At 42.8% G+C, this 25,018-nt stretch overlaps 1 long non-coding RNA gene and 2 gene segments (V, D, J or C); 1 reads left to right on the top strand and 2 right to left on the bottom strand.

The window, feature by feature from the left end:
• LOC140521593 (uncharacterized) overlaps positions 1-25,018 on the top strand; it is a 250,177-nt gene that overhangs the window by 182,018 nt on the left and 43,141 nt on the right. The gene's annotated exons all lie outside the window — the stretch shown is intronic.
• LOC140529975 (immunoglobulin kappa variable 3-11-like) lies at positions 6,465-7,130 on the bottom strand. The segment is given in 2 exon segments: positions 6,465-6,808; positions 6,976-7,130. Coding segments are annotated over 2 exon segments (393 nt in total).
• LOC140529970 (immunoglobulin kappa variable 1-39-like) lies at positions 23,335-24,941 on the bottom strand. The segment is given in 2 exon segments: positions 23,335-23,810; positions 23,942-24,941. Coding segments are annotated over 2 exon segments (567 nt in total).

Genomic DNA, 25,018 nt, shown 5'->3' with positions numbered 1-25,018 from the left:
CAGCTCTTTTCAGATATAGTTCTAGGGACCTATAAGCTTTTAGTTCTTCCAAGATGTTTACTCGTCTCCTGACCTGTGCTCTGTTCTATGAGTGACCACAAGTCCTGTTTTCTGCCCTGGAACTATGAGGAGGTTCCTCCCTCCATGGTGGCTGCAAACTCTGCTCTGCTTGTGCTCTCCCTTGCCCTGGGACTCCCCCCACCCCAGGATCTGGATGTGAGAATGAACTAAGCAACAAAGTCCTGCTTCAGTGCTAGCAAAGAGACCCTGTAATTTCCTTCTGATCAGTTTTTTGACCATTTGAGACCCGGAACTCAAAAAGCAGATTCTTCTGCTGCTATACTTGACCAGAGAGTCTCAAGGCCTGCCCCTGGTTGACTGTGGTCAGGGTCATGATGGTGAGCATTGCACTTTCATCCATTTGGGCCACTGGTCTTTCTTTCTCATTTTCAAATTGTCTTTGGTACATGGGGACTAAGACGTCTGGAACACACTACTGATGTAAGTGACTCAGTTGCCCCAAGGCCTGCTCTGGTTTTGCTGGGGCCCGTTCTGTGCTGGTGAGGCCTGCTCTGGACTGTGCCTTTCCTTCTGGCCTTAAAACTTGTCTTGTGTTGTAAATTTACTTCACTCAATTTTTTTTGTGAGTTTTGCTACTCTAGAATTTGCTTAGTCTTCTTAAAAAGTACTTAAACGAGTTTGGGGGACAGCTCAAATGAGTCCCTGCCTTTCTCTGCCATATTGACCTTGACTCTTTTCTTAATTTTGTTAATTTACTTTTTGTTATATTAACATGTATTTATGAAATAAAGCAAGCATTTCCATAACATAGTACTATTAAAAAGATGGTGGTACATGAAACTGCTAATGTACTTTGCACAACCTGCTATTCCCTTCAAATGTGTAGCAAAGTTGTCATGTACATTGGTTTTTGTTCTACCCTCCTCCCTTATTGTTCATTTCACTCCCATTTTCCTTAGAAGGTAATGGAAGCTATGGATCATTATCCCCAATGCTTATGGTCCAGTTCTCTGGGAAGATGAACAACTGACCACCATGTAGTGACAAGGACAGGAGATGTAGTATTGCCTGAAAGTGAAATTCTCACAGTCAGCAGAGAGACTGGATCCACCCTATAGACTGAGTTGTCTCAAGAACTTTAGGGACTCTTCCATCCCCCTTGTCTATCCTGGCTGCCCTTTTAGGGCTGAGGAGAGACATCCAGAGCTGACAGTCCAGGCCCATTCCCCTGAATTGAGTACAGTTACCTCTTAAACACCAGCTGAGGGGAAAAGATTTGTGTTACACAACAGAGAACAGAGTGACGAATGAGAACAGCTTCTGGACGCAGCCCCCATGAGAAAGTGTGTGGTTCTCGGCTAACACTTAGCAGGCAGAAGATTTTTTCTCTTCCTCTTTTGCTCCTCTTAATCTTTCTACCTCAAGAAGAGCCTCTGGGACAAGTAGCTCAAGCAGTAGAGATGAATTAGGCCCAGTTCTCCCCTGAGGGGAGTGGTTGCCCTGATCTGGTGACTCTGGGGCAGCAGCTGCTCTGCTCTGCTGAAGGGTTGAGTTGCCTGGGGAGGTTTTTGTTCAGGGCTAAAACACTGTGGGAAAGGGTAACTATAATACTGCATACAGTAATAATCTGCCGCATCCTCAGCCTCCACAGCACTGATGGTGAAGGTGAAATCTGTCCCAGAGCCACTACCACTGAACCTGGCAGGGACCCCAGACTCCAGATTAGAAGCAGCATAGATCAGGAGCTTGGGAGACTGTCCTGGTTTCTGCTGGAACCAGTACATGTAGTTGCTAATGCTGGAATTGGCCTTGCAGTTTATGGTGACACTGTCTTCTGGAGCCACAGAGAGGGAAGCTGGGGTCTGAGTCAGCACAATGGCTGACTGAGATTCTGGGTAGGAAAAGAAGAAAGAGATTTCAGTGAAGAATGCTATTCCCTTACCCTCAGGCTGTGTGAGAGATTCCCACTGGAAAACTTCTGATGTCTGGTAAGTGTTGCCAATCTATGGCTAATTGGGAGTCTCACCTTGAGGCCAGAGGATTAGGAGGCAGAGGAGCAAGGAAGGGGAGAGCATTGTGAACCTTGCAGAGCTGGGGACAGAGAACTCTGAGTTCAGTGTGAAAGGGGGGAGATATTTGAGTCTCAGGCTGGGTTTGTGAAAGGTCTCTTAGGGATCATCATGCAAAACAGTGCTGGTCCAACCCCAACTCAAGACCCCAGGTGTGGTGATATACACATGGAGGGCATATTTTTTGAGGTGTATTTCCTTGAAGGTGTGACCTCATGTGACCTCTTTATTTATTGCTATTTTAAATGGACATCCTCTAGCATGGGCATGATCATGGCTGTGCCAAGTGACTCTAAACAGGGTTGTCCTCTTTATCTCCCCAGGAGAGATTAGAGGCCTCTCGGTCAAGAGACTATGTGTTGGCAAGTGTTTGTGGAAAGAACACAGTTAAGAAAGCAAGAAGTAGCTGAGTTAGAAAGAAAACCAAGACCCAAGAACCACCAGAATACAAGGAGAGGGAAGGGAGACCCTTAGGTCTTGTAGGTGGTGTAGACAGAATGTGTCCCTTGGATTGTTGTGGGGGAGGAGATGTTTATTCTCCTCTTTTAAATTTCAGTAACATCTTCTAAAATGTTGAAAAAAAGAAGGGATTGTTGGTCTCAACCTCTCATTTTGTAGTTGGGGAAAAGGAGGTCAAAAGGAGCAAAGTGGTTGTTCACAGACCTTTTTCCTACTAAAATGCATCATCTCTTCTTCTCCACTGAGAACGCTGTGACCTTCTGTCAGGTCTTCATCATCTTATAGTTGTACTCCTTCCATGGCCCTCTGGTTGGTTTCTCTGACTCATTTCTCTGCCCACTCCAGTCATTGCTGCCCTCTCCTGTTAAACTGATCATGTGACAGAGCAGAGTTGACCATTTGACCTCCTACTGCAGAAAGTTCTGTCCCTCTTTATCAGCTCCAGGATCTAATTTCTGTAAAGTCCTTCTGAACTTGGCCAATCCCTGCCTTTCCTCTTTCCTTACTCTTTACCCCCTCCCCAGTACCACATGACCTGCTGACATTGGATAAATGTCCCTCCTTCTGAATCTGTGCTCCCTCACTGCTGCCCCCCGGACCTGGATTGTTCTTCTACCTCACTGCCACTTCTTGCCTTCAGGGGCTTCCTGTTTCCTCAGAAACATACATATAGGGAAACTTCCAGTACATTCTCTTGCCAGTATGATCTCCCTGTGCAGTCTTTTCTTTTGTGCCCGTACTACAGGGTGGACACTGTAGTGACTTTTACTAGCTGTGGTTTTCAATTTAAATCTTTTGAGATTGAACTTAAAGACTAAAAGAAAAAACTTTTCCATACCTGCAGCAGAATGGAAAAAGAGAATTCTATACGAAACTACGAACCTTCCCTTCACACAGCTTGTAAAATAATCATACAACAAAGTCCGTCCATGTCTTTGCACACTATTCCCTTACTTATGCTCTCTTCTGAACTTCTTTCGGTTCTTTTTTGTGCATTTATGAAGATGAGCCAGTGGTCTGTTTTTTTCATTCTGATTGCTCTTGCCTCATTAATGAATTAAAAATTGAGAAATACTACAGAAGCCAAATCTCCTGTAACTTATAAGCACACTCAAACACAATGAATCTGTTTCACCGCGGGTTTGATTAAATGGCAGAGCGAGAAGAAGGCAGAAGTTTCTTTCCTCAGAGCTAGCCAAGCTACCTCAGCTTCTGAAGTCCTAGAAGGAACTCGGTAGTGGCTGGCAGCTATGGTGGCATTTACTGAGATAGGACAGCACTGGAGGCTGGACCTTCCCCCTTCATGGTCCTGGGAGTGGCTGACTGCAGGACTTACCCTACACCTCTATAAAGAAGGAAAGGAAGAGAATTTCCTCTGCCTTCCTCCAGGGGGCGGTGTGGTCATCATAATTATACATCATTCAGTTCCATTGCTCTGTCCTTAATATTTATTGTTAGTCATTGTGTGTATCGCTTTCTTAGTTCTAATTGTTCACTTTATGTAAATTCACATCAGTCTTGCCATAATTCTCTGCAATCTTCATAATCTCTGTTTATTATGATGCAGTAATATTCCATTACATTCACCTGCCATGTTTGTTTAGCTTTAAGTAGACAGTTATCTGATACAATGGATAGACTGCAAGCTGTGTGGCCCTGGACAAGTCACTTAACTTTTCCACACCTGAGTTTTCTCATCTGTAAAATAAGGATTATAATAGCAGTTATGTTGATGTGGGGATCCAGTAAGTTAATATATGTAAAGTACATGTTAAACCTTAAAATACCATGTAGTGCTTTGCTGTTCAGTCTTTTCAGTTGTGTCCAACTTTTTATGACACTGTTTTAGGGTTTTCTGGGCAAAAATACTGGCCTGCTTTGCCATATTCTTCTCCAGATCATTTAACAGACAAGGAAACTGAGAGAAAGAAGGTTAAGAGCTTTTCCCAGGGTCACAGGTCAGTAGGTATCTGGGCCTGGCCTCAAATTCTCTTGACTCTAGTCCCAGTATTCTATCCACTGCACCACTTAGCTGACCCAAATCATTTTGTGTGTATGAAGCCCCAACTACACTTGAAAGTAGATTGTTCTTTAGTTGTTTTGGTCACGTTTGACTCCTTGTGATCCCATTTGGGCTTTCTTGGCAAAGATCCAGGAATGGTTTGGCCATTTCTGTCCCCAGCTCATTTTTATGGATGTGATGATTGAGGCAAAGAGGGTGAAGTTCAAAGTCACACAGCTGGGAAGTGTCTGAGGCCAGATTTGAATTCAGGAAAATGAGTCTTCCTGGTTTCATGCCCAACATGCTGTCAAATCTGTCACCTAAACAAGCTTAAACGCAGAATTTCCAGGAGACTTTCCCCCTGCCCCTCCTGTAATGGTCTTTCTTATACTTCTTTCTCTTCCTTGCTTTTCATTTTCTTTGCTGACTTATTTAAATCCATTTTTTATTGCATTAATACACATTTCTGGAATAAAACAAACATTTCCATAACATAGTATAATAACAAAGATGATTGTGCATGAAGTTGCTAATCTACTATGCACAATCTGCTATTTCTTTCAAATGTACAAGAAAGCTATCATGCAAATTCACAGGGTTTTTTCCTCCTTTTTTCCTACCCTCTCTCCTGTTTTGTTCTTTTCCCTTCCATTTTCTTTGGAATCCTTATGGAAGTTAAGGAAGACTGTCCCCAATGCTGATGGTCCAGTTCTCTGAGAAAATGACCAATTGACTACCACAGATCTCTCCATAACTGTTTTGTATCCCCATTGTCTCAGGAAGGCTTCAGTCTTGGGCAATTCAATCAGTAGAGGCATTGTGGCCCACTCTGAGCTCAGTCTACCATAGTACTTTACAATGCTCTAGCATAATACATTCTCTGAGTGAACTCAAAATGTCCCATTCCTGTGTCAACACCAGAAGGCCATATGAAGTTGACCAAGAGCATTCCTCTGTCTATGACTATCAAGGACAAGGGCCCTCCATCAGACGCTATCTTGAATAATGAGACTTTTCTTAAGTATTTTATGGACATATCTAGTTATGTTATATTAATGGTAAAGGAAACACAGATATCCTGTAATTGTAATTTCAACTGACACATTGTCAGTTGTCTTTTCTTACTGCATTAACAACTTACTCACTGAAGAAATTCCTTTCTCATATCATGCTTAACCTTATGGAAACAATAATTTTGGATGACAAAGGTATCCTGAGTCAGGAAATGAGGTAGTGATGAGAGGTATTGACTCTGAAGGTATAAGGTATTCTTTATTTGACCCTCTAGGTGTTCACTGTCTCATGATGAGCTCCCATGTGTATCTCTATATGTGTGTTTCACAGGCTTTGAGAGAAATAAACACATTCAGACTAATTTTTTTTGTCTTTCTAAGAAGGAACTTGGTAATGGTTTACAGCACTAAGGGGTGACAAGGAAAGAAGATCTAGTCTTACCTAACAATCAAGTTCTCACAGGGAAGAGAGAGCCTGGATTCATTCTGTGATTGAGTTGCCTCAAGAATTGAGGGACTGCTCTATCCAGCTTGTCTATCTTGACTGCCTTTGTAGGATAAGCAAAAAGCAGCAGAGTCCAGGCCCATTCCTGTGAATATTTTGCAGTTTCTCTTCAACAGCTGCTCATGGTGAGGGAAGTGAGAACAGAGTAAAGAAGGAGACCAGCTTCTGGAGCAGCACCTATGAGGAGGTTTGTGGTCCTTGGCTCAAGCATACCAGGCACAAGATTTTTTTCTCTTCCTCCTTTTTCTCTCACTTCTGAATCATTCTACCTCAAGTAGCCCCTAGGACAAGTGTTTCCCACAGCTGAGCTGAATTAGGCCCAATTCTCCCCTGAGAGCAGTGGTTGCCCTGAGCCTATGAATCTGGGGTAGCAGCTGTTCCCCTGTGCTGAAGGGCTAAGCAGCCTGGGGAGGTTTTTGTTCAGGACTGAAACACCGTGGGAATGGATAATTATAAGTTTGAAAACAGTAATAATCTGCAGCATCCTCAGCCTCCACAGCACTGATGGTGAAGGTGTAATCTGTCCCAGAGCCACTGCCACTGAACCTGGCAGGGATCCCAGACTCCCGATTGGAAGCACCATAGATCAGGAGCTTGGGAGACTGTCCTGGTTTCTGCTGGTACCAGCTCATGTAGTTGTTAATGCTGGAACTGGTCTTGCAGTTGATGGTGACTCTGGCTCCTGCAGCCACAGACAGGAATGCTGGGGTCTGAGTCAGCGCAATGTCTGCTTGGGATTCTTGGTGGGAAAAGGAGAAGAAGAAACATATTTCAATGAAGAATCCCATCCAAGTACAGTGAATTCAGGAGTAGTTCCCTCACCCTCAGGCTGTGTCAGAGATACCCTCTGCAAAATTCCTTCTGTCTCTAAATTATTGCCAACCTGTGACTCAGTAGTGGTCTTACCTTGAGGCCAGAGCAGTAGGAGCCAGAGGAGCATGGAAAGGGAGAGCATTGTGACCCTTGTAGAGCTGGAGGCAGAGAGCTCTGAGTTCAGTGAGAAAGGTGGAGGATATTTGTATATGAGGAAGGTCCCTTGGAGAACCCCATGCAAAGCAGTTCTGGTCCAACTCAATTCCAGGGCCCCATAATGGGTTATATGCACATGGAGGGAGTGGCCCAGTTGTGTTTCCTTGAAGATGTGACCTCATGTAACCTCTTTTTTTATTACTATTTTACATGGACCTTCCCTAGTCTGGTCATGGTGGTGGCTGTGGCAGGTGGCTATAAACAGTGGAGTCCTCTCTACCTTCCCAGGAGACATCAGATGACTGGTTCTAGAGAACAAGAATTGTTGTCAAGTGTCTGTGCAAAGACTAGAATGAAGAAAGAAAGAAAGTAGGAAAGAACAGAAGAAAGAAATAAACAATGAAAAGAACTTAGAAAGAGAGTAAAAGACTTCGGAACTAACAGCATTTCAGGATAGCTAAATTCTCAGACTTAGATGAAATGGAAGAGGCAGGTACTTGGAGATTCTCTGGTCAGTATGCTATGTAGAGTAGGGAGCTTGTTTCCCTTGAGTTGTTGACAGGAGGAGATGTATATTCTTCACTTCTGTAATTCTGTTTCATCTTTATAAATGCTGAAAAAGGATTGCTGTTCTCAGCCCCTCTTTTTGTAACTGGGGAAACTGTGACTAAAAGGAGCATAATGGTCATTCAGGTGCCATTTTCATCTCCTGTTCTCCACTCAGCACACAGTCACTTCTTGTCATGCTATCAACATCGCACGTTTGAACTCTGGCCATGGAGGACTGGTTGGTTTCTATGCCTCAACTCTCTTCCCACTCCAGTCAATCTTGCACTAAACTGTTAAATTGATCATTTGAGAGAACAGGTCTGACTATATCACCTCCTACTCCAGAAACTCCAGTCACTCTTTATCACCTCCAGGATCTAATAACAATCCTTTAAAGTACTTCAGAACTTGGCCAGTTCCTCCCTTTCCAGTTTCCTTACACTTTACTCCCTCACAAGTACCCCATGATCTAGTGATACTGGTCTTCTGGCAATTTCTCATAAAGGATCTTTCTCCTGACTCTGTGCCCTCTCACTACTGTCCCATTGTAACAATAAGCACTCTGACATACACAGGAAAGCCTGTTATCACAGATTCTTACATCTGCATTTATAAAAGTAAGGGCAGCTTTTGAGGGGTTGACAATCATTTTAATCAAGCACATGTATCATTCACTTAGTACTTGGGGAAAAGTCAGCACCCTGAACTTCAGAGAAAATACAGAGAAATCAAACTCAACAGGCATACTTCCGAATGTCTGCTATAAGCCACGCATACATCATAGATCAACAGACAGGACCAATTATCTGACCATAGTTACTAGAGAGGGAAGCATCAAAATTTGTGTGTTCAAAGCCAGGGAGCTCGTTAGTGGCTTACCAGAGTCCTCATTTGACCAAGCAAACACTTCCAGTAAGTAAGCCCCAAAATAAAACATTGTCCTCAGACTATTTATACATTTTCTAGAGTCAGAGGGCAACACAACCATTGGAAACCAGTGTCACGTCAGAAACTTAATGAAAGTTGTGAGCCTTCCTACTAATCTTCCCAGGCCTATTAGTGGGTGGGGAAAATCTTCTTTAGTCACATTATTCAATCAGTGGCAGGTAATTATCCTAAAACAAAAAAATGCATTATCAGTACACCCATGTCCCTGGAAAGCTCTTCTTTCTCATTGCCACTTCCTGGCTTCATATGTTTCCTGTTTTCCCAGAAATAAACACCTTTGAAGGTTCTAGTTATGTTTTCTTGCTAGTATGATTTCCCAGTGCATTCTTTTCTTTTACACTCATACTTCATGCTAGACACAGTAGTATCTCTGACTGGCTGTGGTTTTTTAATTTAAATTTTTTATGTTGAATTTAAAAGCTAAAAGAAGAGGATTTCCATACCTGGAGCAGAACACAAAAAGAGGATTCTGTGTGGAACCATGAACCTCCCCTTCCCCTAGCTCATCAAACAAGCATACAACAATATCTATCCAAGTTTTTCAGACTGTCCTCTTCTCTATCTTTCCTTCTGAACTTCCTTGTCCTCTTTTTTGTGCATTTATAAAGAGGAGTCAGTGCTCTACTTTCTTTTTCCCATCATTTTTGCCTTTGCTTTTGTCTCATTCCTGAATTAAAAAATGAGAAGAAATAAAGAAAATCAATCCTCTGTAACATGTAGGCACAGATAAGGAGGAAGAATCTAGACAGTGGTCATGTCCAAAAATAAGGGTCTCTTTCTGCATCGTGTGTCCATCTTCTCTTTGTCAGGAGGTGGTTAACATGTCCTTTCAGAGTTTCTCTCCAGATGTGGTTCAGAGTTTGTCTTTACCACACTAATGTCTTCTTACACATTGTTCTCCTGATTTTTTTCATTTTCTCTGTGTCAGTTTATTCAGCCTTGGGTTTTGTGAAGTATTCTCTTTCATCACTACTTACAGCTCAGTAATGTTCATCATATTTATAAAGTACATTTTATTCTGGCATTCTTCAATTATTTAAGAGGAAATCTGAGGCATTTCCTTGTATTTTGTTACTCTAGGATCAGGGTATTTGTTTTGCATTAGGTAGAATATTGAGCCCAAGGCAGGAAGATCTGAATTCAAATCCAGCCTGTCGTACTTTTTGGCTGTGACTTTAGCTAAATCACTTTATCATGTTTTGTACATGATACACATACACACACACATATGTTAATTTGAAGGTTTGTGAATACCATATTCACTATGTATGTGAGATTCCAGAATGGAATTACTTTCTTAATTTCCTGTGATATATTTAAGAAGAAAGAAAAGATACTGCGTCAATTTTTAAAGGCCTGGTACACTTTGTTTTTGTGATAAGGCTAATTAAATTGGCTACGGTCTTCCTGGCTTATGAAAACTCATTCTCCTTCCCATTACAACACATTTTTGATTAAGGAATTTTGTGATGTGTACCAATACTGTAATAATTACAAATTTAGTTTGTGATAATACTTAGGGAATTTGTGTTACTTGAGGATATTTTACACCAACTTACTCTATTTTTAAGGGTTTATTTTCATTTTTAGGTGGACAGGAAAGATATCTATCATTTTAGAAGTTTGCAACACCTTTTCTCCAAAAATCTTCAGTGATTTTTTTTTTATATCAGGATAAATTTTAAATTTTTCAAAAATGGGAAATAATTTTGGAAAGACAGGTTTTGAAAAAAAATCTTTCTGTGATTTTTTGAAGGCCTACTCAATTTTCTTTTCCATGATAATTTAATGTTAAATTACTATGGTGAGTTTTAAAGCTGAAGACATCTTGCTATTTTGATACGTATTTGTCATCTTCCCATGGGTTATGTACGGGTTAAATTTGTGTTTGGATTTATCATATGTAAAACTTCAATTCTTGAAGTGTTTCATTCTGTTGGGATTGGAAGCTCAATTCCGTGTGGACGGTCTCGGGCGGGTAAAAAGTAGGACTTCTAAATCTTAGAGTCTTACGAGGCCCTCCATGAACAGCGGGGATTTGAGAAGGTCAGACTGAGCTAGCTCGGCTAGCTCGGGTATTTCCGCCTCTCCCTGGGAGATACGTGATGGGTGGAGTCTCCCTGCCCTCGAGATTGTCCCGGATTGGAGCACACCTAGTTACCTAACAGCACGGTATTGAGATGCAAACTGTGTGGCTGAAGGTTAAGTAGGATTGAGGAAGCCTGAAAGCTCTCTCTTAGCACGTGTGGAGCCAAAGAGGACAGTAGGCTCCGCTTCTTTTCTTTCCTCTCTCCCCTCCCCCTCTCTCCCCGCTTGTACTTCTACTTCCAATCCCTTAAGCTTAGCCTCCTTAGGAAATCTCCCCCTCTTCCTCCTAAGGAAGACCTCCCCTGCACTTGTAACCTGGACCCTGTAATAAAGCTCAACCCCTGTTCGACTCTGGAACATCTTTTCTCTCATACGTGCATCCGGTTTGGCCAACCGAAGACCTGGGACAGGTAAGAAAGACTCAGGTAGCCCAATACAGGCCTCTAGGTCTGGCAGTTGGCGCCCCAACAGGGATTGGGAGTGTAGATAATCCTGGGTGCTTTTGGGGTACACCTGGAAGGGGCTGTGAAAGAAGCGAGTCCCGAATCCTAGATTCGGAAGGAGAGAAAGGGGAGAGAAGCTTCCCAAACCCCTGGGAAAAGGGCGGAGATGGGGAATCTATTGCCAGTAATAAAGCCAGAGGAACAGGAGGTCTGGGCTGAGAAACTTCACAGGGAATGCAGGAAGGCGGGGGTCACAATAGAGTTAGATGACCTCCGAGAATTTTGTAAAAGGATTTGGAAAGTTTCTCCTTGGCTCAAGCAGGCAGGAATATCAAGAGAAAAATGGGGAGCGGTCGGAGAGCAAATGGCTGCTTACGAGCAACAATACCCTGGGGAGCTGGAGGATTTAGATTTCCTGATATTCGGTGTAATTAAAAGCCTGCTGGAAGGGCCGGAGAGGCCAGGGCGGGATTGGAATGAGAGTGGAAGCGGAGAGAGGGGAGGGGAGAACACGGGAGGGATGGAGAGTCCAGGCAAGCAGAAAGTTAAGCGGAAAGTTAAGGAGCGTAAAGAAAAAATAGACTCGGAGCTCCATCTAGCGGATGGAAAAGGCGAGGCAGGGGAGAATACGCCGTGCCTTCCCTCCGCGCCTCCTTATAACCTGCTCCATTGGTCAGACAGTTCAGGGCCACAGTCCAGTTTGGAAAAAGGAATAAGAAAGGCTATAGAGAATGGAGAAGATGTAGGGACATTTCCTGTGTTAGAAATAGCGGACCCCAGTGTCCCCGGTGGGGTTCGGAGGAGCCACATACCTATAGAGTGGAAGAGAGTGGCGACTCTTAAAGAGGCTTGTACCAAGCATGGCCCTAATTCACCCTTTGTCATAGCCATGCTTGAAACTCTCAGTGGTCAGTTCGTTCTGACTCCTAATGATTGGAAGAGCTTAGCTAGAGCCTGCCTTACCCCTGGGCAGAATGTGATTTGGGTATCAGAATTTTCTCAGAGGGTAAAGAGCACTACCGGTGGGCTAGGGGCTCAGGCCCCCCAGGCTTATCAGCAATTTACAGGAACAGGGCAGTTTGAAGCTACAGGAAATCAATTACAGTACTCAGCCTCCGATTATGTTTTGATTGACGGAATGGCTATTGCCGCCTGGAAGGTTATAGCCTCTAAGAAAGAGAGAGAGTTTCCCATGACTAGGATTATGCAAGGAAACAATGAGCCATTTACTAATTTTGTGGCCAGGCTGCAGGAGGCAGTAGGTCGAGATATGGGAGAGGAAAACCAAGGGACAGAGATAGTGTTGAGGACATTGCTGCGGCAGAATTGTAATCATGACTGCAAAAAGGCAATGCTGGGACTGCCAAAGAATGCATCTGTTGAAGAAATGATACAGAGATGTGAAAGGGTAGGAAGTCAGGTCTACTTGGCACAGGTGCAAGGGAAGTACCTGGCCGCCGCCTTAAGTAATATCTCTTTGGAGAAAAAATGTTTTAACTGCGGAAAACCGGGACACCTTAAGAAAGAGTGTAGGAAAGAAATAAGTACAGGGAGGGGCCAGGACCCTTGTTTTTCATGTGGAAAGCCAGGTCACTTAGCTAAACAATGTAGGAAGTTGGGAAACGGGGTGAGGGGCCCCTCGAGGGCTCCGAAAGTGTACCCTTTGGCAGAGAATCGGGACGGCCCCTTGGAGGGAGAATACAGGAGATTATTGGGCCAGAGGAAGGAATGCAACACCTTTACAGCTTAGAGAAGTGCCAGCTTGCAGCTCATCAGTTTGCCATGATCCCCCTGAGAGACTCCATACAGGAGGAATCCCTGATATTACAGAACCCCTCTCATGCACCCGTAGTTATATATACAGGAGTTTATCCCACCGGCACCACAGCACTTCCATGCTCCAATGTGGTAGCTGAGCCAGCTCATATAGACAATCAGCTTCCCATAGCTATTGCCCTTCCTTTAAAGCACTCAGTTCAAATCCAGTTACTAAAGGAAATAGGACCGAATAGACCCGAGTGTACAATCTGGCTCAATGGAATTCCCATGACTGGCCTCCTTGATACTGGAGCGGATAGGACCTGCCTTAGCAGTCGCTCAGTACCCCGGCACTGGAAGCTCAAAGAAAGCCAAAGACCAGTGTGGGGAATAGGAGGGTGCCAAAATACCTTAGAGACAATGCACCCAGTAAAGTGGGAGGCAGAGGATCGCCAAGGGACCGTATGGCCGTTGGTGATTCCAGGACTTAGTTTTAACATCTGGGGCAGGGACATTATAAGCCGCCTCGGGATGAAGCTATCAAATTTTTAGTAAGGGCCATTGCTGTTGTACTGGAGTCCCCACCCTTGAATTGGAAGTCAGGCACCCCGATTTGGGTGGAGCAATGGCCCCTGACTCCAGAAAAACTCCAGGCACTACAAATACTGGTTAAGGAGAAATTAGCACCCTGGAATGTTCCTGTGTTTGTTATAAAGAAAAAATCCGTGAAAGTCAGGTTCCTTACAGATGTTAATCAAGCATTTGTAAGCTCCTGGCAGCTGCTATACCAAAGTAACCAGCCGCTATGCATTCTTATCAATTTTACCTTAAAGGCGATCCTCGCTAAACAAAGAAGGGGAAAAGGTCGCCTAATACAATCAGAGCTAAGATTAAGAGGCCTAATACAATCAGAGCTAAGATCAAGAGGCCTAATACAATCAGAGCTTGATACAGCTGTCTCAAAAAGCACACATACTACTCCAGCTATGAGACATTTTAAGATACTAATATGGGGTCGAGGGTATGTTTGTGTCTCCATAGGAAAAGGAATGCTTGGATTCCCATTAGAAGGATCTTTAAGTGGGAACCGATGTCGGAGAGCCCGGAGACCCCGGAGAAGGATCATACACCACCTGAGCCTGCTGCTAACAGCTTTAACCCTGCTGCCCAGAGAGGAAGCAGCACTCATCCCAACATTGCTGCCCATTCCATCTAGGCATCTTTTTCAGCGGCTGAAGGAGGACTTTGATATCACAAACCCAGGACATTGGGGGGGGAAGGGGTGACCAACTTTTCACCTGAATACCACAGGCTTGGCCATTCAGGCTTGGCCGTTGAGATCCATTTGCATGACTGAGGGAGTGGTGATGTAAGGCGCCTACACCAGCTGCTCGTCTTAAAATATGCTTTGGGATTAGTTGATTGCACTTCCCCTGTTGTAACTCAGCCATTTAGTTTCATCTTTGTTTTATTTGATGCCTCCCTTTGTCAGTTGTGCTAGCTTCAGATTTCTGTGTGAATGAAGTCTTGTTGTAGGGTACTCATATGCTAAAGGCCTTCCTAATCCACTCAGCCTCCAGCCACTGTTTGCTCTAGAGCCAGGTGCGCTCCGCGCATAACAAAGAAGGGGATATGTTGGGATTGGAAGCTCAATTCCGTGTGGACGGTCTCGGGCGGGTAAAAAGTGGGACTTCTAAATCTTAGAGTCTTACGAGGCCCTCCATGAACAGCGGGGATTTGAGAAGGTCAGACTGAGCTAGCTCGGCTAGCTCGGGTATTTCCGCCTCTCCCTGGGAGATACGTGATGGGTGGAGTCTCCCTGCCCTCGAGATTGTCCCGGATTGGAGCACACCTAGATACCTAACAGCACGGTATTGAGATGCAAACTGTGTGGCTGAAGGTTAAGTAGGATTGAGGAAGCCTGAAAGCTCTCTCTTAGCACGTGTGGAGCCAAAGAGGACAGTAGGCTCCGCTTCTTTTCTTTCCTCTCTCCCCTCCCCCTCTCTCCCCGCTTGTACTTCTACTTCCAATCCCTTAAGCTTAGCCTCCTTAGGAAATCTCCCCCTCTTCCTCCTAAGGAAGACCTCCCCTGCACTTGTAACCTGGACCCTGTAATAAAGCTCAACCCCTGTTCGACTCTGGAACATCCTTTCTCTCATACGTGCATCCGGTTTGGCCAACCGAAGACCTGGGACAGGTAAGAAAGACTCGGGTAGCCCAATACAGGCCTCTAGGCTTGGCATCATTCTGCCACAGTGAGTATAATAAAAGAAGTATAAAAGCTTGTGAAACAAGGACATGAATCTATAAAGTTATAAAATTAAGTCAGGAACTATTTTTTTGTTTGTGTAAGGAATAATATTTCAGTACAGACATATGTTAGTGAAGAGTAGTAACTTATGGGCTATCTTGTGCTATCTTCATGGGAAATTTAATATTACTTTTTCATCTGGAATTAGAACATGGGTGGAAATGTCTGAGTACTACTTAAGATTCACATTAAGATGTTCCCATTGTTTAAAGGGATTCTGACAGCAGTAGTATTTTTCCTGTGATCAGTCTCTTACTATTATCAATGTGAGATTAAATGATTATTATCTGGGATGTGTGGTCCTTGAGAGTAGAACTCACCTAAAGGCCTGATTATTGGAACTTGCTCTTCAAGACTTTATTTACGGAAGTGTAATTGACTCTAGCTTTGAGCTGTGAATGCAGGAATAGTTGTCTGAATCGTCATGAAACCAATAGCTGCAGGCTGAGAACTGCTAAAGGTGGACATCTGTGCTTGGGAAAAGTATTGGGGACAAGCCTGGACATTGTCTAGGTAGGATCTTCCTGTTTTTCAATTGTGCTATTTCTTTTCTGAAAAAGAAAATTCCCCACCTGATTAATCCTGAACTCTTCTTTTAACATCTTGTGGCTATATTATTAACTGTCAAATATGACTTAACACTGGAATCAAATAGAGCTAAGGAAGTTTTTACCGTGTGTTATGATATGTGATATTGTTATAACTATTTCCCTCTTTTTCCCTTTAAAGTAAATTTCTGTAATCAAGAAGTTCTATAAGTATAATATAAATCCATTAAATAATGGATTGGTACTAGAACATGTCTAAGTCACTATAATTGGATACAAGAATGAATGTCTTACAATTTTAACTTAGATTTGTGGCCAAATAACAATATAGGGATAACATCCTCCTAAGGAGGAAATGATGGGACAAAGTAATAAGACAGAGATGTAATGTGATCTATTTCTAATTAAATAGGATAGCAAATTTTCAGAATAAGCAACCGAATTAGAATGTTTCCTCTATGAATTATATCCAAGTATATTTGATTGGATTCCAAAATTTATCTGTCATGGAAATTCATGCTTTAGGCATACTAAGGTAATAAGTTTTCAAACTTGGATGTTTCCATTATTAAAGCATCTACCTGTTATTTTTGAAAGGCAGAAGAGCACATTTTATCATTGGACTCTCATATTTTATAAGATTCTTATACCAGGCACGGGATTTAGGTAAGGACAGAAAGAGCAAATTGTACATAAAGTGAAATTCTCTGAAGTTTCAAAATTGGAGAACAAAATTTAAGTGATTGTACTCATTTAAACTATGTCAAAATTACCTAGGGACTTCTATATCTCAACCAGAGAAGCAGAACTCCATTTTATAACTGCATTGAGAATAAAACCGATTGTCCAGAAAAGGATATCTAAGGACAGCATAACTACATGACATGTCTGAGACTCAAAAAATCCTCCTTAAGTAGACACTGAGATTGGGATATTTGGATATAGGGAGACTTCATGTTAGTTACCACTGGTAATAATGACTGCATTGCTTTGTATGGTTTATGTTTATGTTTAGTTGGTTACCTTTGTGATATGGAAGTCTCCCTTCCCAAAACTAATCTGCTATGAGTCCTCTGTGTAGACTAAACTGTGACCTCCTTAATGTAATTATATAATTATGCAAATCGTGAGAAAAATTTCCTTGGTTTGTTTGAGCCTAGCTTTGTGTGGCTAGGAAACTGAACCATCTCCTTTAATAAAGGACCTGTATTTGCGATTTTTTTCTCAATTCCCTGCTCATATGACTTCTAAAAGCCCCTGTCAGGTCTTAAAGTCAATGAAATCAATTGGAAAATGTCAGATTAAATTAAATTATGGCCTATAGTATACCATAAAAATATTGGTTTCAGAGAAACTGGAGAAGGTCATCAGAATGTACTGATGCAGAACGACATGAAAAGACTAGAATGATAGAGTGACAATAACAGTAGGCCTAGTGTGTAGGTCATGGCTGGGGGCCCAAGCCTGTAGTCCCCGATATTAGGTAGGTTGTGGCAGGTGGATTCCTTGAGTTCAGACATTAGAAGATGCAACTGGGTTGAGGTGAGATCAAGTGGCCAAACTAAGTCTGGCACCAATGTAAGATCAAAAACAGGGCACATCAATGTTTCCATGCCAGTCAACAGTGGGATCAATCCTGTGAGCAGCTGTTGTATTTCTAGTCAGGTGAGACTGAGAAAACTACTCTTAAGACAAGTTGGGAGAGGAAGACACCTTAGGGTTTCTATCCAGAACAAGAACAATTTTTACTTACACTCATTCTGAGCCAACAAAACCCAAAAGCTGAACAAGAAAGGCTTGAGTTGAAGTTATTATTGGCCAGCCAGAATGGTTTGGATTTAAGTCATATTGAATTAGCTCCATTTGAATCTGAGTGGGTTTTATCAAAACTTGGTTTTCCAGAGGTGAATTTCTTTTTTTTAATGTTTATTTCTTTTTAGTTTTCAGCATTCATTTCCACAAAATTTTGAGTTGCAAAATTTTCCCAATCTCTCCCCTCCTCCAGCCCATAATGCCTTGCATTCTGATTACCCTTTCCTTCAATATGCCCTCCCTTCCATCACATCCCTGCCTTCCCTTATTTCATTCTTCTCTCTTTTCTTGTAGAGTGAGATCTGTTTCTATACCCCATAACCTGTATTTCTTATTTCCCAGTTGTATGTAAAAACAGTTCTCAACAATCATTACTAATGCTTTGAATTCTAACTTCTCTCCCTCTCCCCCTCCCTCCCAACCCAGCCCCACTGAGAAAGCAGGAAATTCAACATAGTCTGTATACGTGGGTAGTTTTGCAAAAGACTTCCATAATAGTCATGTTTTGTAAGACCAGCTAAATTTCCCTCCTGCCTCCCATTTATTCTATTCTCTCTTTTGACTTTGTTCCTCCCCAAAAGTATTTACTTCCTAGTACTCCCTTCTCCCATTTGCCCTCCCTTCTATCATCCCCCTCACCCCACTTGTCCCCTTCTCCCCTACCTTTCTGTAGTGCAAGATATACTTTCATACCAAATTGAATGAACATGTCATTCCCTCAAATCAAATGTGAAGAGAGTAAGTTTCCCCTTTCCCCTCTCACATCCTCTCTTTTCTCCTCTACTGAAGAAGCTTTTTCTTGCCTCCTTGATGTGTGATAATTGACCCCATTCCATTTCTCCCTTTCTCCTCCCAATATTTTCCTCTCTCACCCCTCAATTTTATTTTACTTTTTTAGGTATCATACCTTCTTATTCAAGTCACCCTGTGTTCTCTGTCTATGTGTGTGTGTGTGTGTGTGTGTGTGTGTGTATAATCCCTCCAACTATCCAAATAGTGAGAAAAGTCTCAGGAGTTATAAATATTATCTTTCCATGTAGGAATGTAAACAGTTGAACTTTAAAAAGTCCTTTATGTTTCTTTTTCCTGTTTACCTTTTCATGTTTCTCTTGATTCTTGTGTTTGAAATTCAAATTTTCTATTCAGTTCTGGTCTTTTCACTAAGAATGCTTGAAAGTCCTCTATTTCATTGAATTACCATATTTTCTCCTGAAGTGTTATACTCAGTTTTGGTGGGTAAGTAATTTTTGGTTTTAATCCCAGTTCCTTTGACTTCTGGAATATCATATTCCAAGTCCTTAAGTTCCTTAACGTAGAAGCTGCCAGATCCTATGTTATCCTGATTGTATTTCCACAAAACTCAATCTATTTCTTTCTGGCTTCTTGCAACATTTTCTTCTTCACCTCAAAACTCTGGAATTTGCTTATAATATTCCTAGGAGTTTCTCTTTTTGGATCTCTTTCGGGAGGTGATTGGTGGATTCTTTGAATATTTATTTTGCCCTCTGGTTTTCGAATATCAAGGCAGTTTTCCTTGATAATTTCATGAAAGATGATTTCCAGGCTCCTTTTTTGGTCATGGCTTTCAAGTTGTCCTATATTATTACATTGTCTTTCCTAGATTTATTTTCCACAGCAATTTTTTTTTCCAATGAGATATTTCACAGCATCTTCTTTAGGTTTATCAGACAGTATATTACTATAGTCATTGACTATCATGTCTGATGTACCTGACCATTCCACCATCTCACCATTTCATTTATTTGGCAGTACTAAGCAATTCTGAGGATTGCTGCTTTATAATAGTTTCAGATCTGGAATGATGAGGATACTTTCTCTTGCATTTCTTTTCATAAATTCGCTTGATATTTTTAAACTTTTCCTCTTCCAGATGAATTGTTACTATTTTTCTAGCTGTATAAAATCATTTTTGGTATTTTGATTTGTATGACACATGATAAGTAAAATAGTTTGGTGGAATTCCCATTTTTACTTTATTAGCATGGCCTGGCTCTGAGCAACTGATATATTTCCAGTCATGTAGAACTAATTTGCTTTTCATTCTTGAAGAGGACCAATGACCTCAGAAAGGTGATGTCTTGACTTGTGAGTTTATTGGATTTAAGTGAGGTGGGCTGAGCAAAGTCACCAGCCTCACTCTCTCCTCCAGAGCCACCTGGCTCCAGTGGCAAGACACAGATCAGGATGACTGGAGATGATCCATGAAATCTGAGAAAGAGAAATGACAAAAAAGACATCCAGGAAAGACCTCTCTCCCACTGTGTTGGTCGACACTGACCCTGTTATCTTGACTTGTGTCTTAGCACTAGACTGATGACTCTGGAGGAGAGAGTAAGGCTGACGACTTCACACAGCTCTGCCTTACCTAAATGCAACTCACTCTGAAGTCAAGACAGTCCCCTCCTGATGTCACTGGTGGTCTGTCAGATTGAAGGATAAACAATAAATAGTAACAAGCCTGTACCTTGGAATCTTTCCTTGTAGACACAATCAGCTTGAGCCAGGTAGGCCCCTGATGTTCTTACATTTCTGTTAGGTTCAATGGCATGAGGGATAAGACGGGCAGAATGAAGTGATTTTCTTTTCTTAGATATCCTAAGGACAGCTGGCATCTCACAACCAGGCCCTGTTATCTTTTTCCCTTTCTTTGTAAAGGTATAAAAACTTTTTCATAGATCTCTAGTCTGAAAAACCCATTGTTGTCTACAGTCATGGGAGAACCCCAGGGTGTCAGGTTTTCTCCCCTGGAATCTCTATTAAGGACACTTTGTTCTCAGCTTATGCCTTTGATTCCTTTTAGATCGTGACTCTTCCTTATTAAGGATCACTTTTCAATCAGTAATCACTCAACAAGCAATTTATGAATTGATTCCTCTGTGCTAAACTTTATGGATACATTGTATCTGAGTGATCAACATATTCTATCTGTAGAAGAAATGTGAGGTAATTTTCAGAAGGAAGGTGTTGTCAACTTTTCTTGTAGAAGATAGCACTTGAGCCAAGATTTAAAAGACTCTGAGGATGCTAAAAAGATAGAGGGGAGGGAATGCATGAGGATTATCCAGTACAAAGGCATGGAGGTGGCAGATGGGAATGTGTGTGTGTGGAAGAAGAAGGTCTGGAATTTTCACCTATCCCACTTAAGACTTCCTGAAGTCTGTGGGAACCCTTAAGAGTTCTCTGAGCTGGTAAATGTATGCACCTCTAGAAGCTCTCCTCCCACAGACTATAAAACACCTGTGAATAATAACTCTAAATAATTCTAGAACAGCAGAGGTCATAAAATGACAGAGTGAAAGAGATTTCCAGCCAAAGGCACTCTGAAAGGCTCACAAGAAATGTCTGTTACACTCAGTGCTCAGTGCTGCACAGCACAGCCTGGGCCATGCAGTGGCAAGGACAGGACTGGAGACAGCTTAAATGTGCCATGGAGAGCAGCTATGGATCTCATTCCTCATCTCCCAAGCAGCAAAGACAGCTTCAGACGTAAGGGAGAAACCTCTTTCACTTGGATGAGAAGGGAACACAGCAGTGTAGCCCAAGCCCCAGGCTGCAACATGGAGCCATGACCCAAACCCCCTTGGGAATTGAGCAGCTGCTCTGGATCTTAGCCCTGAGTGGCTGCCCTGGGGTGAGGAAGACTGCTACCATGGTGGAGCTGGTGGAAGCTCTGGAGAAGGAATCCTGCTCATAGACCAGAGGGCAGGCCAGGACAGGAATAAACTGGCCACTCTTGATTGTACCACCCTCAAGGAACTGAGAACTTACAGATCCTCATATTATATCCTCCCCTTGACAAGGAACTCAAAAGTCAAGAAAATGCCCACAAAAATGAAAAGAATAAGAAAATAGAAGGTTATTTCTTGGTGAGCAGGTACTTTTTTCCACCATTTCAGATGAGGAAGAACAATGCATACCATCAGAGGAAGAACTAAAATTCAAGGCTTCTGCACCCAAAACCTCCAAAATAAATATGCAATGTTCTCAGGCCATGGAAGAGCTCAAAGAATTTTGAAAATCAAGTAAGAGAAATGGAGGAAAAATTGGGAAGAGAAATGAGAGTGATGCAAGAAAATCATGAAAGGCAAGTCAAGAGCTTGCTAAGAGATATCCAAAAAAATGCTGAAGAAATTAACACCTTCAGAATAGACTAACTCAAATGACAAAAGAGGCCCAACAAGTCAGTGGGGAGAAGAATGCTTCAGTGTTTGATCTTCCTTGTCACCACAGAAATATTCTGTACTCAGAGTGTTTTTCCATTGTTTGGTAATTTTCCTATACGCTATTATTTGACTTTTACCTCTTTGTTAATGTAGGACTCTGCTTCCAGGGTGGAGCACACTGTCCCAAGATTCAGGGTTTTCATGAAGCTCTTTTCAGAGATACTTCTCAGGACTTATAAGCTTTTAGTTCTCCCGAGATGTTTAGTACTCTCTTGACCTGTGCTCTGGTCTATGAGTGACCCACAAGTGCTCTTTTCTGTGTTGCAACTGTGAGGAGGGTCCTCCCTCCATTGTGGCTCCCAACTCTTCTCTGCTAGTGCTCCCCCTTGCCCTGGTACTCCCTCCCAAACCTGGATCAGAGAATGGACAAAGCAACAGAGTCCTGCCACAGGGATAGCAAGGGGAACCATATAATCTGCTTCTGACCAATTGTTTGACCATTTGTGGCCTTAGAACTCAAAAAGCCATTGCTTCTGCTGCCACAATTGATCAGTCAGCCTTGATGCCTGCCCCTGATTGACTGTGACCAAGGCAGTGCGGGTATGCACTCCACTCTCATCCAGTTGGGTCACTCATCTTTCTTTCTCGTCTTCTAAGTTGTCTTTGGTACCTGGGGATTAAGAGCTCTGGATGTCATTACTACTGTCAGTGATTCAGTCCCCCCAGGGCTTGCCTTGGTTTTGCTGGGGCCCAGTCTGTGCTGGTGAGGCCTGCTCTGGACTGTGCTCCTGTCTCCTCATAGTGCAACAAACCTTTCCTTTTGGGCTTCAAACTTGTCTTGTGTTGGAAACTTACTTCACTCCATTTTTTGTGAGTATTGCTAGCCTAGAATTTGTTTAATCATTTAAAAAAGACATTTAAAGAAGTTTTGAGGAGAGCTCAAGTGATTCCCTGCCTTTACTCTGCCATATTGATCTCACCTCTTTTCTTAATTTTCCTTTTCCTCTTTTCTATTTTATTAGTACATACTTATGGAATAAAACAAGCATTTCCATAACATTGTACAATAACACGATGGCACACGAAGGGGCTAACCTATTATGCACAACCTGCTATTTAATTCGAATATACAGTGAAATAATCATGTACATGGGATAGTTTCCCTCTACCCTCTTCCCTTTTCATTCTTTTCACTCCCATTTTCCTTAGAAGGCTTATGGAAGTTAAGGATAGTCATCCCAATGCTGATGGTGCAGTCTCAGATGAAATGACTAGCAGGGGTGACAAGGGGAGGGCATCTAGTCTTGCCTGAAAGTGAAATTCTCAAAGTGAGAAGGGACACTGGATCCTTCTGATAGACTGAGTTTTCTCAAGAGCTTTAGCGACTGTTGCATTCACCTTGTCTGTCCTGACTGTTATTTTAGGGCTGAGGAAACACAGCCAGAGCTGAGAGTCCAGGCACATTCTCCTGAATTGTTTACAGTTTCTTCTCAAACACTATGTGAGGGAAAAAGAATTGTGTTATAGAGCAGAGGGCAGAGTGAAGGAGGGACCAGCTTCTGGAAACAGCCCCATGTGAAGGGTGGTGGTGCTTGGCTGGAGCTTACCAGGCAGATAATATTTTTCTCTTCCTCTTCTTTCTCTTCTGAATCTTTCTACCTCAACGAGAGCCTCTGGGACAAGTGGCTCTTGCAGCAGAGCGGAATCAGGCTCAATTCTCCCCTGAGGGCAGTGGTTGCCCTGAGCCTGTGACTCTGGGGCAGCAGCTGCTCCTCTATGCTGGAGAGCTGAAGAGCCTGGGGAGGTTTTTGTTCAGGGCTGAAACACTGTGGGAATGGAGCACTATAATCCTGCATACAGTAATAATCTGCCACATCCTCAGCCTCCACAGCACTGATGGTGAAGGTGAAATCTGTCCCAGAGTAACTGCCACTGAACCTGGCAGGGACCCCAGATGGCCGAGAGGAAGCAGCATAGATCAGGAACGTTGGAGATTGTCCTGGTTTCTGCTGGAACCAGTACATGTAGTTGCTAATGCTGGAACTGGCCTTGCAGTTGATGGTGACTCTGTCTCCTGTAGCCACAGAGAGGGAGTCTGGGGTCTGAGTCAGCACAATGGCTGCCTGGCATTCTGGGCAGGAAAAGAAGAAAGAGATTTCAGTTAAGAATGCTGTTCCCTTACCCTCAGTCTCTGTGAGAGATTCTCACTGGAAAACTCCTTATGTCTCTAAAGTGTTGCCAACGTATGCCTGGCAGTCTTACCTTGAGGCCAGAGGAGTAGGAGGCAGAGGAGCAAGGAAGGGGAGGGCATTGTGACCCTTGCAGAGCTGGAGACAGAGAGCTCTGAGTTCATTGTGAAAGGTGAGATATATTTGAGTCTCAGGCTGGGTTTTTGAAAGGTCTCTTAGGGATCACCATGCAAAACAGTGCTGGTCCAACCCCAACTCAAGGACCCCAGGTGTGGTGATATGCACATGGAGGGTGTATTTCCTTGAAGTGTATTTCCTTCAAGGGGTGACCTCATGTGGCCTCTTTTTTTATTGCTACTTTAAATGGACCTCTTCTTGAATAGCCATGATCTTGGCTGTGGCAAGTGACTCTAAATGGGGTTGTCCTCTTTATTTCCCCAGGAGAGATTAGAGGCCTCTGGGTCAAGAGACTATGTGTTGACAAATGTTTGTGGAAAGAACACTTCAGAAAGCAAGAAGTAGCTGAGTAAGAAAGAGAACTAAGACCTGAGAGTCACCAGAATTCAAGGAGAGCTCGGGGCCCAGGGTGAAATTTATGGCCATGGAGGGGACTTGGAGATTCTTTGGTTTAGTAGGTGGTGTGGGCAGCATGTGTCCCTTGGGTTGTTTTGGGGCCTAGATATTTCGTTTTCTCTTCCATATTTCTGTTGCCTCTTTCAAAATGCTGAAAAACAGAAGGGTTTGTTGATCTCAACCACCCATTTTGCAGTTGTGGAAAATGAGGTGAAAAGGAGCAAAATGGTTGTTCAGAGACATTTTTCCTACTGAAGTCCATCATCTCCTATTCTCCCCCATTCTTCAGATCATCATTGTCCCCTGGCTGAACTCTGTCCATGGCTGTCTTGGTGGTTTCTCTGGCTTAACTCTCTCCCCACTCCAGCCAGTGCTGCCCTCAGCTGTTAAACTGATCATGTGACAGAGCAGGGCTGACCATGTGATCTCCTACTCCAGAACCTCCTGTCCCTCTTTTTACCTCCAGGATCTGATAAAAAGTCCTTTAAAAACTTTCAGAACTTGTCCAATCTCTCACTTTCCACTTTCTTTACCCTTCACCCTCTACCTGGTACCTTATGATATGGTGACCCTCCTG

The sequence above is a fragment of the Notamacropus eugenii genome, chromosome 1, assembly GCF_028372415.1.
Source record: "Notamacropus eugenii isolate mMacEug1 chromosome 1, mMacEug1.pri_v2, whole genome shotgun sequence".
In the NCBI taxonomy this organism is placed as follows: domain Eukaryota; kingdom Metazoa; phylum Chordata; class Mammalia; order Diprotodontia; family Macropodidae; genus Notamacropus; species Notamacropus eugenii.
Note: the sequence above shows the minus strand (reverse complement) of the source record. Positions and strands in the feature narration are given on the sequence as shown.